The sequence below is a fragment of the Lissotriton helveticus genome, chromosome 11 (assembly GCF_964261635.1).
Source record: "Lissotriton helveticus chromosome 11, aLisHel1.1, whole genome shotgun sequence".
NCBI classification, from domain to species: Eukaryota; Metazoa; Chordata; class Amphibia; order Caudata; family Salamandridae; genus Lissotriton; species Lissotriton helveticus.
The window spans coordinates 843,047,918-843,060,425 of record NC_136072.1 but is presented as its reverse complement, the minus strand read 5'-3'; the positions used below and the strand labels follow the sequence as shown (position 1 = coordinate 843,060,425).

At 46.3% G+C, this 12,508-nt stretch overlaps 1 protein-coding gene across 2 annotated transcripts in view; it reads left to right on the top strand.

Moving 5' to 3' along the window:
• Positions 1–12,508, top strand: part of TCN2 (transcobalamin 2) — a 122,829-nt gene that overhangs the window by 66,435 nt on the left and 43,886 nt on the right. For both annotated transcript variants that reach the window (XM_078667069.1, XM_078667070.1), the window contains one exon: positions 4,364–4,539. In XM_078667069.1, the coding sequence (XP_078523195.1) occupies positions 4,364–4,539 (176 nt within the window). The remainder of the gene's footprint in view (positions 1–4,363; positions 4,540–12,508) is intronic.

Sequence of the window (12,508 nt, the reverse complement as noted above, 5' to 3'; positions counted from 1 at the left end):
ATTTTATGGGTAGAGCTGATAAACAACCACCCCGTAGTGGATACAGCTAAAAAGTTAATTGCCCATAACTAGAATCTTGTTGCCACCACAGTTGAGGACCATGTAGCTCGGGTTGAGATGGTGGTAGCAGCTCTTACTTTAAATAGGGTAGACTTCGGGTATCCCTCAGACATCAAAGCTCAAGTCAAGTGTTGACCAATACATAGAACTTGGTGGGCTTGTATGACTGTGTAGCTTATTGGGCGAAAACACAGGACTGTACAGAAAGTGCACAAGGGCATAGCAGCACAGCTTCACAAAACCATTCAGAGGATCTGTGTTCCAACAAGTAGTGAGTGGTACATCTAGTTGTGGTCCCCCTTTACGTATGTAGTAACTACATTTGTTGGCCACTTCTTAAGTTGTAGTGAAAGTCAGAGCTCTGTTTTCCATTCTTATTCCTTTCCACCTGTGTAGAGCATCACCCCTCACCCATTCAGAAACTGTATACCTTTGGATGGAACAGGAAGGATTCTTTGCGTGTCCTCCTCCCCTCCAACATGCCAGTTACACCAGGTTAGCCTGTGTACTGAGACAGGCAATGCTGAGCAGAAAACCTGTAGCCAGTATCACAGTCAGAGATACCCAGCTGCACAAAAGATATATGCTGCTTGTCTATCTCCCACATCCAGTGGCATGGGCTGCCAGAGAGACAAACGCCTATTAGTAGCCCCTTATTGGACAAAATATAGTCTGGTGCCATTCTACAATACCAATGTCACAGTTCACCATGGCAGCTCTTGACAGTGGAAGTGTATCTCCCCAGCAAGAAGTGCAATTTAAAATGACTGGTCCCCTCCAGACGTTTACTAACAGCTTAAAATCTGGGTCTTAAATTCATAGTAGACTCAATGCAGGTATATATGAATATAAGCTGACCTCATTGGCCTATTCAGAGTTCACCTTTTGACTTGAACAAGCTCTGTACACCAGTGCAGAGATAGAATGATACCACAGGCAGAGCGCTTTCACGGTCTGCCCTGAAGGGGTAGGCAATTTCTCGTGAACGGAGGAAAAGACTTTGGTGCAGCTGCAACCTGAAGAAGAAAGGAAGCAGATTGCATTGCAACATAACAAGTCTGCCTTAGATTTAATCAAGATCCGGAGTACAGTTACCCAGTGCTCTGCTGTTAGGATCGTTATTTGTGCGAGACTGCCTACTACAAAGGTCTGCAACTGCACCATAACCTCTGTGAAGCTGGGCACCAATTGAGTTGTGAGATGCATGTTGAGAGGGAAGTTGCCACTATTGATAAAACTAGGGGAGAATTGTCGGTCAAGCGTGTGTTCGTTTCACTCTCCCGCCCTTCCGCCTTAGGGGTTCCCCAATGCTCTCATTCTAAATAGAGTGTGCCTTGTCACAATGCTGCCCTGCTACTGTGATGTGCCAGCTTCTACATGAGGACCCATGAGCCTCCTATCAGCAACTACCAATCTATTGCCCTTGCCATGGTGCCGGGCTATGTGTTAGGGGCTTCCATCCCAGCATTCACTCAGATTCTGCTACCCAAAAAACCTTGGAGCAGACTGCGAGAGAGCCTCCATGACCCTGGATTCACATCCAGTGTGGACAATTTTGGGTCATTAGTCCGTTGGACGCTAGAACTTGTGTAACTCTCTCCTTTCTATTTTGTTTGACCTTTTACGTAAAAAAGTTTATTTTCTTGTATACGCCAGAGTGTTGAATTATTTTCTGTATCACTTTGATGCTCAGTGCTAAGAGATATCTCTATGTATATATTGTTGATCAAATCTATTTATGTTTCGTGAGTTAAGGTTTGAATGATCGCCTTGTCAACCTTTTGTTATTTGGTTTAGAAGCTATTATCCGACAACTCACACCTAATGCTAGAAGTTGTCATTATCCTCACCATATCGGAGACATCCACCACGGTCTCCAGTACACATCGTATTGTGGCATTTTAGTGTCAGATACGTGTGGAGCCATAATTGACTTGCAGGAGTTCAAACCTTGCATTTCTGAACACACGAGCAACATGTTCCTTAGCCTTTCTCATTCTTTATCAGGAAGCTCCCTGCCCAGCTCATGCTCTCATTTTGTCTTACCTTCATAACAGTTATGCTTTGCAGTGCCACCTAGTGCAGAATCATAACATTACTTTCATTACCTAATAACACAATTGTCTGGAGGATCTCATTGACAGGATGCCCCATTTCTTACAACCCTAAGTGATCTGAATTAATCTAATAAATTTGCCATGCATTATAAATTGTCCCAGGGAAGGTCACACGTATCTAAATCCTCAAATGTGATTAAAGAGCCAGCTGGTTACATGTCCTTAGTGTTCCAAATGCATGCACTAGACCAGTGTAAATCACAAGTTCTCTGACCACTTAGATTGAATCCCAGGAAATACCACTAGGAAAGTACCAGGTCATATGCAGTGCCTCCAACCCCATGGGTGAAACTCATCTGCTCCAGAAGTAACATGTTGACTGTACAAGTTTGGAAAATGTTTTTGTTTAATAGCATTTGCCCTAAATTGAGAAAGCTATGGAGTCCAGTGACAGTACCCACCCTCAGTATGTTGTCTCACCCCTCTTTGCTTGTGCCAGCCATCATGCTATCCACTGTAGCTGTATTTCCAGATAGTAATGTTTAAAATCTGCTAAACCCCCACATATGGTCCTGTGTTTTGTTTTTGTTTTTTAAATGCGACCCTTTGTCTTCCACTGCACTATATTAAATCCATCATTGAGTGTTGTATAAAGATGGTCTTGTTAACTGTGGGTAAATCTATCCACTTTAGAACAACGTCTTCCTTTATAGAAACTTACAAATATTAATGCCTAGCTGCCTATCCAAAGTGATTTTTTTCTCGTTTGTATAGCCGGAAGTTTTCTTCAAGATTTGACTCCCAGTTAGCCTTAAGAAGATATCCTAAGTTTAGATGTTGGAGTAAGACCCTCAAAATACTTAGGGCCAGATGTAGGTAAATCCTATTTACCGACTCTTAAATACCGACTCATACCGAATCGGTATTTAAGAGTCGGTAAATAGGAAGGAGGCAGATGTAGGTAAAAAATTACCTATTCTGTAAGAGTCGGTATTTACCGAATCGGTAAATACCGATTCGGTATTTCACATTGATTCCTATGGGCCTTGAAGCCCGTAGGAATCAATGTGAAATACCGATTCGGTATTTACAGATTCGGTAAATACCGACTCTTACAGAATAGGTAATTTTTTACCTACATCTGCCTCCTTCCTATTCCTATTCCCATTCCTATACCGAATCCTGCAAGGGTGCACGGGGTGTCACTTTGACACCCACTAGCACCTCAAGTACAGGCATGTGTGCCCTAAGGGCATGTCTGTGTGTCACATGGCACAGGTGTGCATGCACAGATGTGCATGCACACCTGAATTCGGTATTTTACCACCCAATAGGATGGGTGGTAAAATACCGACTCTTAAGGGCCTGTGGTACTCTTAGGAGTGTCACCTACATATGGATTTACAGATTCGGTATATTTACCGATTCGGTAAAATACCGAAGTGGTAAATTTACCGAATCGGTAAATATATCGAATCTGTAAATTCAGACCCACCTACATCTCAACAGCCAAATACCGGTCGGTAACGGCCGAAATCGGCCGTTACCGACGGTATTTGGCGACCTACATCTGGCCCTTAGTGTCTAGCTTTGGCATGGTCTACCAAGACTTGTGCGAGATCTTTCCTGCTTCTTGAGTTTTACATCATCTGAATTCCAGTTATCTGGCTGATTTCTAGGGTTATTCAGCCTTCGAAAGTTTTTAGTGGTTTGTATTGGTTTGTTTTATGTATTTTATTATGATTCTAAATTTTCTGATCTTGTTTTTGCATTGCATGTGAGGCTTGTGTTCCACCTTGAAGCTGGAGTTTATTGTAATCTACTGAGCACTACAGACAAAAACAGAACATGTTGTCCTACTGTCTACTTTAGCTCACTATAAAGTTGACACCATGCCCTCCTCCCTCATCCTTGGGTTGACGAGGGTAGGTGGTCTACTCTTTAAATATAAAGTAAGGGGACTCTCGTTACTTGTGTCCATCCTGTACTCGTGTTCATCCTGTACTCGTGCTTTGCGTAGTAACCTCCAAAAAGGGCTTAAGTGAAGCTTCTTGTAGGACATTATGGAAAATAGTCTGTATAGTATATTGGGTCACCCGTAAAGAACTTGTGGACTGCTAGCTGATGGAGTGATATTTTAGGCATAAAAGAAGGGATTGTATGCAGATGCAGATGAAGATACATCATTAATGTCTCTGCAGAGCTTCAGGCACCTGACACACCCTCTTTGTTTCTGTTTTTTACAGATACGGAAGCCATGGCAGGCCTGGCCTTCCAGTGCTTGATGCGTTCTGGTCTTTACACATCGCACCTGACAGAAAAACTCACAAAAGCCTTTGGGGATATAAAGGAAAACATACTGAAGTCACAAAGAGATGATGGTACTTTTGGAAACATTTACAGCACAGCACTTTCTGTTCAGGTAGGTACAGCTGGTGCCTCTTTATCACTTTTGTGTTAGCGAATGGAAGAAAGTGGCTGAAGTGTAAAAGAAAAATTGATGGGACCGTGGTTTTAGGTGATATGCAGAGATATACAAAAAATTCTTAGAGATGCATCATCTATCTTCTCTCTAGAGAATAGTTTAGTGAGTTGAACACCCATTGTAGTACTCTTGTTTGATTTTTCTAATATCAAGTACATGTTTATTTACCTTTTCTTGACAAACATTTTATCTTTTCGAAAGCTGGTACCTAGCTGGTACCTAGCTTTTTCTCTGATCCTTACCCTTGAAAGGACTAATCAGGAGATTGGGTTCTCAGTCAGTGATGGAAGTCTTCACCCACCTTGATTCTTTGGTAGCTTGGTTGAGTGAATGGGGGAAGGTGAAGGTTGAGTCCAGGTACAGTACAGCACGTTTATCACAGTTGTAAAACAAGCATTTGCAATGCAATAGGTCTCGCATTATGAAAGTTTGAGCTATTGGTCTTGTAGATGACACATTTTTTATTTATGTTGGTTTTGAAAATAGCGAAATTAATAGCTTTGTCATTTACAATGCCAATACTTGTATCTTTTGCAAATGTGACACCTATAGCATTTGTAATGCAACATGTTTTGTATTTACGTGACTTAGATGTATTGATATTACAAATAGCAATGGCTTTTAATTTTTTTAATAATTAACCCCTTCTGTGCTGCGCGAATTCCGCTGCGGTGCTGAAGGTTCTAAAGAACCTATGAACTCATGACGGAACGGGTCCGTCATGAGCACAGGCCAACCGACACTCATGACGGAACCGTTCCGTCATGAGCACCGAAGGGGTTAATACTGAAATAAAAGTTATTGTAATTTATAATGGCAATAGCTTAAACTTTTGAAAATAACTTTTGTGAAGATTATGTTCAGTGTATTTTATTGTGATGAAAATCCAAGAACAGAAGTGAAATATTAACATCTTTTTGTGACATTTGTAATAAAGTTTGAAACATTGAGAGAACATATTTGATCTAGTTGTTGTTGAATGGTTGCACAGATTGATACTGTGGTGGCACTGAGTGATGTTGTGGTGGTGACGAGTGATGCTGTGGTGTTCAGTGATGTTGTGGTGGTGACGAGTGATGCTGTGGTGTTCAGTGATACTGTGGTAGCGCATATTGATGTTGTGGTGCCCCTGAGTGATGCTGTGGTAGTGCGATAGATAGATAGAGTGAGGGCGAAAGATAGATAGAGTGAGGCCGATAGATAGATAGAGTGAGGCCGATAGATAGATAGAGTGAGGGCGATAGATAGATTAATAGAGTGAGGGCGATAGATAGATAGGGCGGGGGCGATAGATAGATAGAGCGAGGGCGATAGATAGATAGAGCGAGGGCGATAGATAGAGCGAGGGCGATAGATAGATAGAGCGAGGGCGATAGATAGATAGAGCGAGGGCGATAGATAGATAGAGCGAGGGCGATAGATAGATAGAGCGAGGGCGATAGAGCGAGGGCGATAGATAGATAGAGTGAGGCCGATATAGATAGAGTGAGGGCGATAGATAGATTAATAGAGTGAGGGCGATAGATAGAGTGAGGGCGATAGAGTGAGGGCGATAGATCGAGTGAGGGCGATAGATCGAGTGAGGGCGATAGATCGAGTGAGGGCGATAGATAGATTGAGTGAGGGCGATAGATAGATTGAGTGAGGGCGATAGATAGATTGAGTGAGGGCGATAGATAGATTGAGTGAGGCCGATAGATAGATAGAGCGAGGGCGATAGATAGATAGAGCGAGGGCGATAGATAGATAGAGCGAGGGCGATAGATAGATAGAGCGAGGGCGATAGATAGATAGAGCGAGGGCGATAGATAAATAGAGCGAGGGCGATACAGCGAGGGCGATAGAGCGAGGGTGATAGATAGATAGAGCGAGGGCGATACAGCGAGGGCGATAGATAGATAGAGCGAGGGCGATAGAGTGAGGGCGATAGATAGATTAATAGAGTGAGGGCGATAGATAGAGTGAGGGCGATAGAGTGAGGGCGATAGATAGAGTGAGGGCGATAGATAGAGTGAGGGCGATAGATCGAGTGAGGGCGATAGATCGAGTGAGGGCGATAGATCGAGTGAGGGCGATAGATCGAGTGAGGGCCATAGACAGAGTGAGGGCGATAGATAGATAGAGTGAGGGCGATAAATAGATAGAGTGAGGGCGATAAATAGAGTGAGGGCGATAGATAGATAGAGTGAGGGCGATAGATAGATAGAGTGATGGCGATAGATGGATTAATAGAGTGAGGGCGATAGATAGATAGGGCGAGGGCGATAGATAGATAGAGCGAGGGCGATAGATAGAGCGAGGGCGATAGATAGAGCGAGGGCGATAGATAGATAGAGCGAGGGCGATAGATAGATAGAGCGAGGGCGATAGATAGATAGAGCGAGGGCGATAGATAGATAGAGCGAGGGCGATAGATAGATAGAGCGAGGGCGATAGATAAATAGAGCGAGGGCGATACAGCGAGGGCGATAGAGCGAGGGTGATAGATAGATAGAGTGAGGGCGATACAGCGAGGGCGATAGATAGATAGAGCGAGGGCGATAGAGTGAGGGCGATAGATAGATTAATAGAGTGAGGGCGATAGATAGAGTGAGGGCGATAGATAGAGTGAGGGCGATAGATCGAGTGAGGGCGATAGATCGAGTGAGGGCGATAGATCGAGTGAGGGCCATAGACAGAGTGAGGGCGATAGATAGATAGAGTGAGGGCGATAAATAGATAGAGTGAGGGCGATAGATAGAGTGAGGGCGATAGATAGAGTGAGGGCGATAGATCGAGTGAGGGCCATAGACAGAGTGAGGGCGATAGATAGATAGAGTGAGGGCGATAAATAGATAGAGTGAGGGCGATAGATAGATAGAGTGAGGGCGATAGATAGATAGAGTGAGGGCGATAGATAGATAGAGTGAGGGCGATAGATAGATTGAGTGAGGGCGATAGATAGATTGAGTGAGGGCGATAGATAGATTGAGTGAGGGCGATGGATAGATGGAGTGAGGGCGATGGATAGATGGAGTGAGGGCGATGGATAGATGGAGTGAGGGTGATGGATAGATAGAGTGAGGGCGATAGATAGAGTGAGGGCGAAAAATAGATGTGTGTGGTTGTGTGTGTGTGTGTTGTGTGTGTGGTTGGGTGTGGTTGGGTGTGGTTGTGTGTGTATGGTTGTGTGTGTGGTTGTGGTTGTGTGTGTTGTGGTTGTGTGTGCGGTTGTGTTCGTGTTTGAGTGTGTGGTTGTGTGTAGTTGTGTGTGGTTGTGTGTGTGTGTGGTTGTGTGTGTGTGTGGTTGTGTGTGTGTGTGGTTGTGTGTGTGGTTGTGTGTGTGTGGTTGTGTGTGTGTGGTTGTGTGTGTGTGGTTGTATGTGTGTGTGTGTGCGTGGTTGTATGTATATGTGTGTGCGATTAGAGAAGGATGTATGTGGAAGAGAGCAGCATATCAGCACAGGAGAAGAGAACAGGGAGTTAAAGAAGGAGGAGGGTGGAAGAGAGCAGCAGATCAGCACAGGAGAAGAGAACAGGGAGTTAAAAAGGAGGCAGGTGGAAGAGAACAGCAGATTAGCACAGGAGAAGAAAACTGAGTAAAATAAGGAGGTGGTTGGAAGAGAGCAGCAGATCAGCACAGGAGAAGAGAAGAGAACAGGGAGTTAGAGAAGGAGGCAGAGTGGAAGAGAGCAGCAGATCAGCACGGAGAAGAGAAGAGAACAGGGAGTTAGAGAAGGAGGTGGGTTGAAGAGAGGAGCAGATCGGCACAGCATAAGAGAACAGGGAGTTAAAGAAGGAGGTGGGATGGAAGAGAGCAGCAGATTAGCACAGGAGAAGAGAACAGGGAGTTAGAGAAGGAGGTGGGGTGGAAGAGAGCAGCAGATCAGCACGGGAGAAGAGAAGAGAACAGGGAGTTAAAGAAGGAAGTGGGGTGTAAGAGCAGCAGATTAGCACAGGAGAAGAGAACAGGGAGTTAGAGAAGGAGGCGAATGAAAGAGAGCAAAAAGATCATCACAGGAGAAGGAAACAAGGAGTTAGAGAATGAGGCGGGTGGAAGAGAAGAGCAGATCAGCACAGGAGAAGAGAAGAGAACAGGGAGTTAGAGAAGGAGGTGGGTGGAAGAGAGCAGCAGATTAGCACAGGAGAAGAGAACAGGGAGTTAGAGAAGGAGGTGGGGTGGAAGAGAGCAGCAGATCAGCACAGGAGAAGAGAAGAGAACAGGGAGTTAGAGAAGGAGGTGGGTGGAAGAGAGGAGCAGATCGGCACAGCAGAAGAGAACAGGGAGTTAAAGAAGGAGGTGGGGTGGAAGAGAGCAGCAGATTAGCACAGGAGAAGAGAACAGGGAGTTAGAGAAGGAGGTGGGGTGGATGAGAGCAGCAGATCAGCACAGGAGAAGAGAAGACAACAGGGAGTTAGAGAATGAGGCGGGTGGAAGACAGCAGCAGATCAGCAGAGGGAGTAAATAAGAGAACAGGGAGTTAGGAGGTGGGTGGAAGAGAGCAGCAGTTCAGCACAGGAGAAGAGAACAGGGAGGTGGAGAAGGAAGTGGGGTGGAAGAGAACAGCAGATCAGCACGAGAGAAGAGAACAGGGAGTTAAAGAAGGAGGCGGTGGAAAAGAACAGCAGATCAGTACAGGAGAAGAGAACAGGGAGTTAGAGAAGGAGGCGGGGTGAAAGAGAACAGCAGATCAGCACCGGAGAAGAGAAAAGGGAGTTAGAGAAGGAGGCGGATGATAGAGAGCAAAAAGATCATCACAGGAGAAGGCAACAAGGAGTTAGAGAATGAGGCGGGTGGAAGAGAAGAGCAGATCAGCACAGGAGAAGAGAACAGGGAGTTAGAGAAGGGGGCGGTGGAAGAGAGCAGCAGTTCAGCACAGGAGAAGAGAAGAGAACAGAGAGTTAAAGAAGGAGGTGGGGTAGAAGAGAGCAGCAGATCAACACAGGAGAAAAGAACAGAGTTAAAGAAGGAGGCGGGGTGGAAGAGAGCAGCAGATCAGCACAGGTGAAGAGAACATGGAGTTAGAGAAGGAGGCGGATGGAAGCTAACAGAAAGATCATCACAGGAGAAGAGAACAGGGACTTGGAGAATGAGTCTGGAGGAAGAGAACAGCAGATCAGCATGTGAGAAGAGAACAGGGAGTTAGAGAAGGAGGCAGAGTGGAAGAGAGCAGCAGATCAGCACGGAGAAGAGAAGAGAACAGGGAGTTAGAGAAGGAGGTGGGTTGAAGAGAGGAGCAGATCGGCACAGCATAAGAGAACAGGGAGTTAAAGAAGGAGGTGGGATGGAAGAGAGCAGCAGATTAGCACAGGAGAAGAGAACAGGGAGTTAGAGAAGGAGGTGGGGTGGAAGAGAGCAGCAGATCAGCACGGGAGAAGAGAAGAGAACAGGGAGTTAGAGAAGGAGGTGGGGTGTAAGAGCAGCAGATTAGCACAGGAGAAGAGAACAGGGAGTTAGAGAAGGAGGCGAATGAAAGAGAGCAAAAAGATCATCACAGGAGAAGGAAACAAGGAGTTAGAGAATGAGGCGGGGTGGAAGAGAAGAGCAGATCAGCACAGGAGAAGAGAAGAGAACAGGGAGTTAGAGAAGGAGGTGGGTGGAAGAGAGCAGCAGATTAGCACAGGAGAAGAGAACAGGGAGTTAGAGAAGGAGGTGGGGTGGAAGAGAGCAGCAGATCAGCACAGGAGAAGAGAAGAGAACAGGGAGTTAGAGAAGGAGGTGGGTGGAAGAGAGGAGCAGATCGGCACAGCAGAAGAGAACAGGGAGTTAAAGAAGGAGGTGGGGTGGAAGAGAGCAGCAGATTAGCACAGGAGAAGAGAACAGGGAGTTAGAGAAGGAGGTGGGGTGGATGAGAACAGCAGATCAGTACAGGAGAAGAGAACAGGGAGTTAGAGAAGGAGGCGGGGTGAAAGAGAACAGCAGATCAGCACCGGAGAAGAGAAAAGGGAGTTAGAGAAGGAGGCGGATGATAGAGAGCAAAAAGATCATCACAGGAGAAGGCAACAAGGAGTTAGAGAATGAGGCGGGTGGAAGAGAAGAGCAGATCAGCACAGGAGAAGAGAACAGGGAGTTAGAGAAGGGGGCGGGTGGAAGAGAGCAGCAGTTCAGCACAGGAGAAGAGAAGAGAACAGAGAGTTAAAGAAGGAGGTGGGGTAGAAGAGAGCAGCAGATCAACACAGGAGAAAAGAACAGAGTTAAAGAAGGAGGCGGGGTGGAAGAGAGCAGCAGATCAGCACAGGTGAAGAGAACATGGAGTTAGAGAAGGAGGTGGATGGAAGCTAACAGAAAGATCATCACAGGAGAAGAGAACAGGGACTTGGAGAATGAGTCTGGAGGAAGAGAACAGCAGATCAGCATGTGAGAAGAGAACAGGGAGTTAGAGAAGGAGGCGGGTAAGAGAACCTCAGATCAGCACAGGAGAAGAGAAAAGGGAGTTAGAGAAGGAGGTGGTGGAAGGGAACAGCAGATCAACACAGGAGAAAAAAAATAGAGTTAAAGAAGGAGGCGGGGTGGAAGAGAGCAGCAGATCAGCACAGGTGAAGAGAACATGGAGTTAAAGGAGGAGGTGGGGTGGGAGAGAGCAGCAGATCAGCACATGAGAAGATAACAGGGAGTTAAGCAAGGAAGCGGGTGGAAGAGAACAAATTAGCACAGGCGAAGAGAACAGGGAGTTAGAGAAGGAGGCGGGTGAAAGAGAACAGCAGATCATCACAGGAGAAGAAAAGCGAACAGGGAGTTAAAGGAGTTGGGGTGGACGAGAGCAGCAGATCAGCACAGGAGAAGATAACAGGGAGTTAAAGAAGGAGGCGGGTGGAAGAGAACAGCAGTTCAGCACAGGAGAAGAGAAGAGACCAGGGAGTTAAAGAAGGAGGTGGGGTGGATGAGAGCAGCAGATCAGCGCAGGAGAGGAGACCAGGGAGTTAAAGAAGGAGGCGGAAGAGAGCAGTAGATTAGCACAGGAGAAGAGAACAGGGAGTTAAAGAAGGAGACGGCGTGGAAGAGAGCAGCAGTTTAGCACAGCAAAAGAGAACAAGGAGTTAAAGAAGGAGGTGGGTAGAAGAGAACAGCAGATTAGCACAGGAGAAGCTAAGAGAACAGGGAGCTAGAGAGGAAGGCAGGTGAAAGAGAGCAGCAGATGAGCTCGGGAGAAGAGAACAGGGAGTTGGAGAAGGAGGTGGGTGGAAGAGAGCAGCATAACCGCACAGCAGAAGAGAACATGGAGTTAAAGAAGGAGGCGGTGGAAGAGAGCAGCAGATCAGCACAGGAGAAGAGAACAGGGAGTTAAAGAAGGAGGTGGGGTGGAAGAGAGCAGCAGATCAGCACAGGAGAAGAGAACAGGGAGTTAGAGAAAGAGGCGGGAGGAAGAGAGCAGCAGATCAGCACAGGAGAATAGAACAGGGAGTTAAAGAAGGAGGCGGGTGGAAGAGAACAGCAGATCAGCACAGGAAAAAAGAACAGAGTTAAAGAAGGAGGCGGGTGGAAGAGAACAGCAGATCAGCACAGGAGAAGAGAACAGGGAGTTAAGGAAGGAAGTGGGTGGAAGAGAACAGCAGATCAGCACAGGAGAAGAGAACAGGGAGTTAGAGAAGGAGGCAGATGGAAGATAGCAGAAATAGCATCACAGGAGAAGAGAACAGGGAGTTCGAGAATGAGGCGGGAGGAAGAGAACAGCAGATCAGCATGTGGAAAGAGAACAGGGAGTTCTAGAAGGAGGTGGTGGAAGGGAACAGCAGATCAGCACAGGTGAAGAGAACATGGAGTTAAAGGAGGAGGTGGGGTGGAAGAGAGCAGCATTTCAGCACATGAGAAGAGAACAGGGAGTTAAAGAAGGAGGTGGGTGGAAGAGGGCAGCAGCTCAGCACAGCAGAAGAGAACAGGGAGTCAGAGAAGGAGGTGGATGGAAGAGAGCAGCAGCTCAGCACAGCA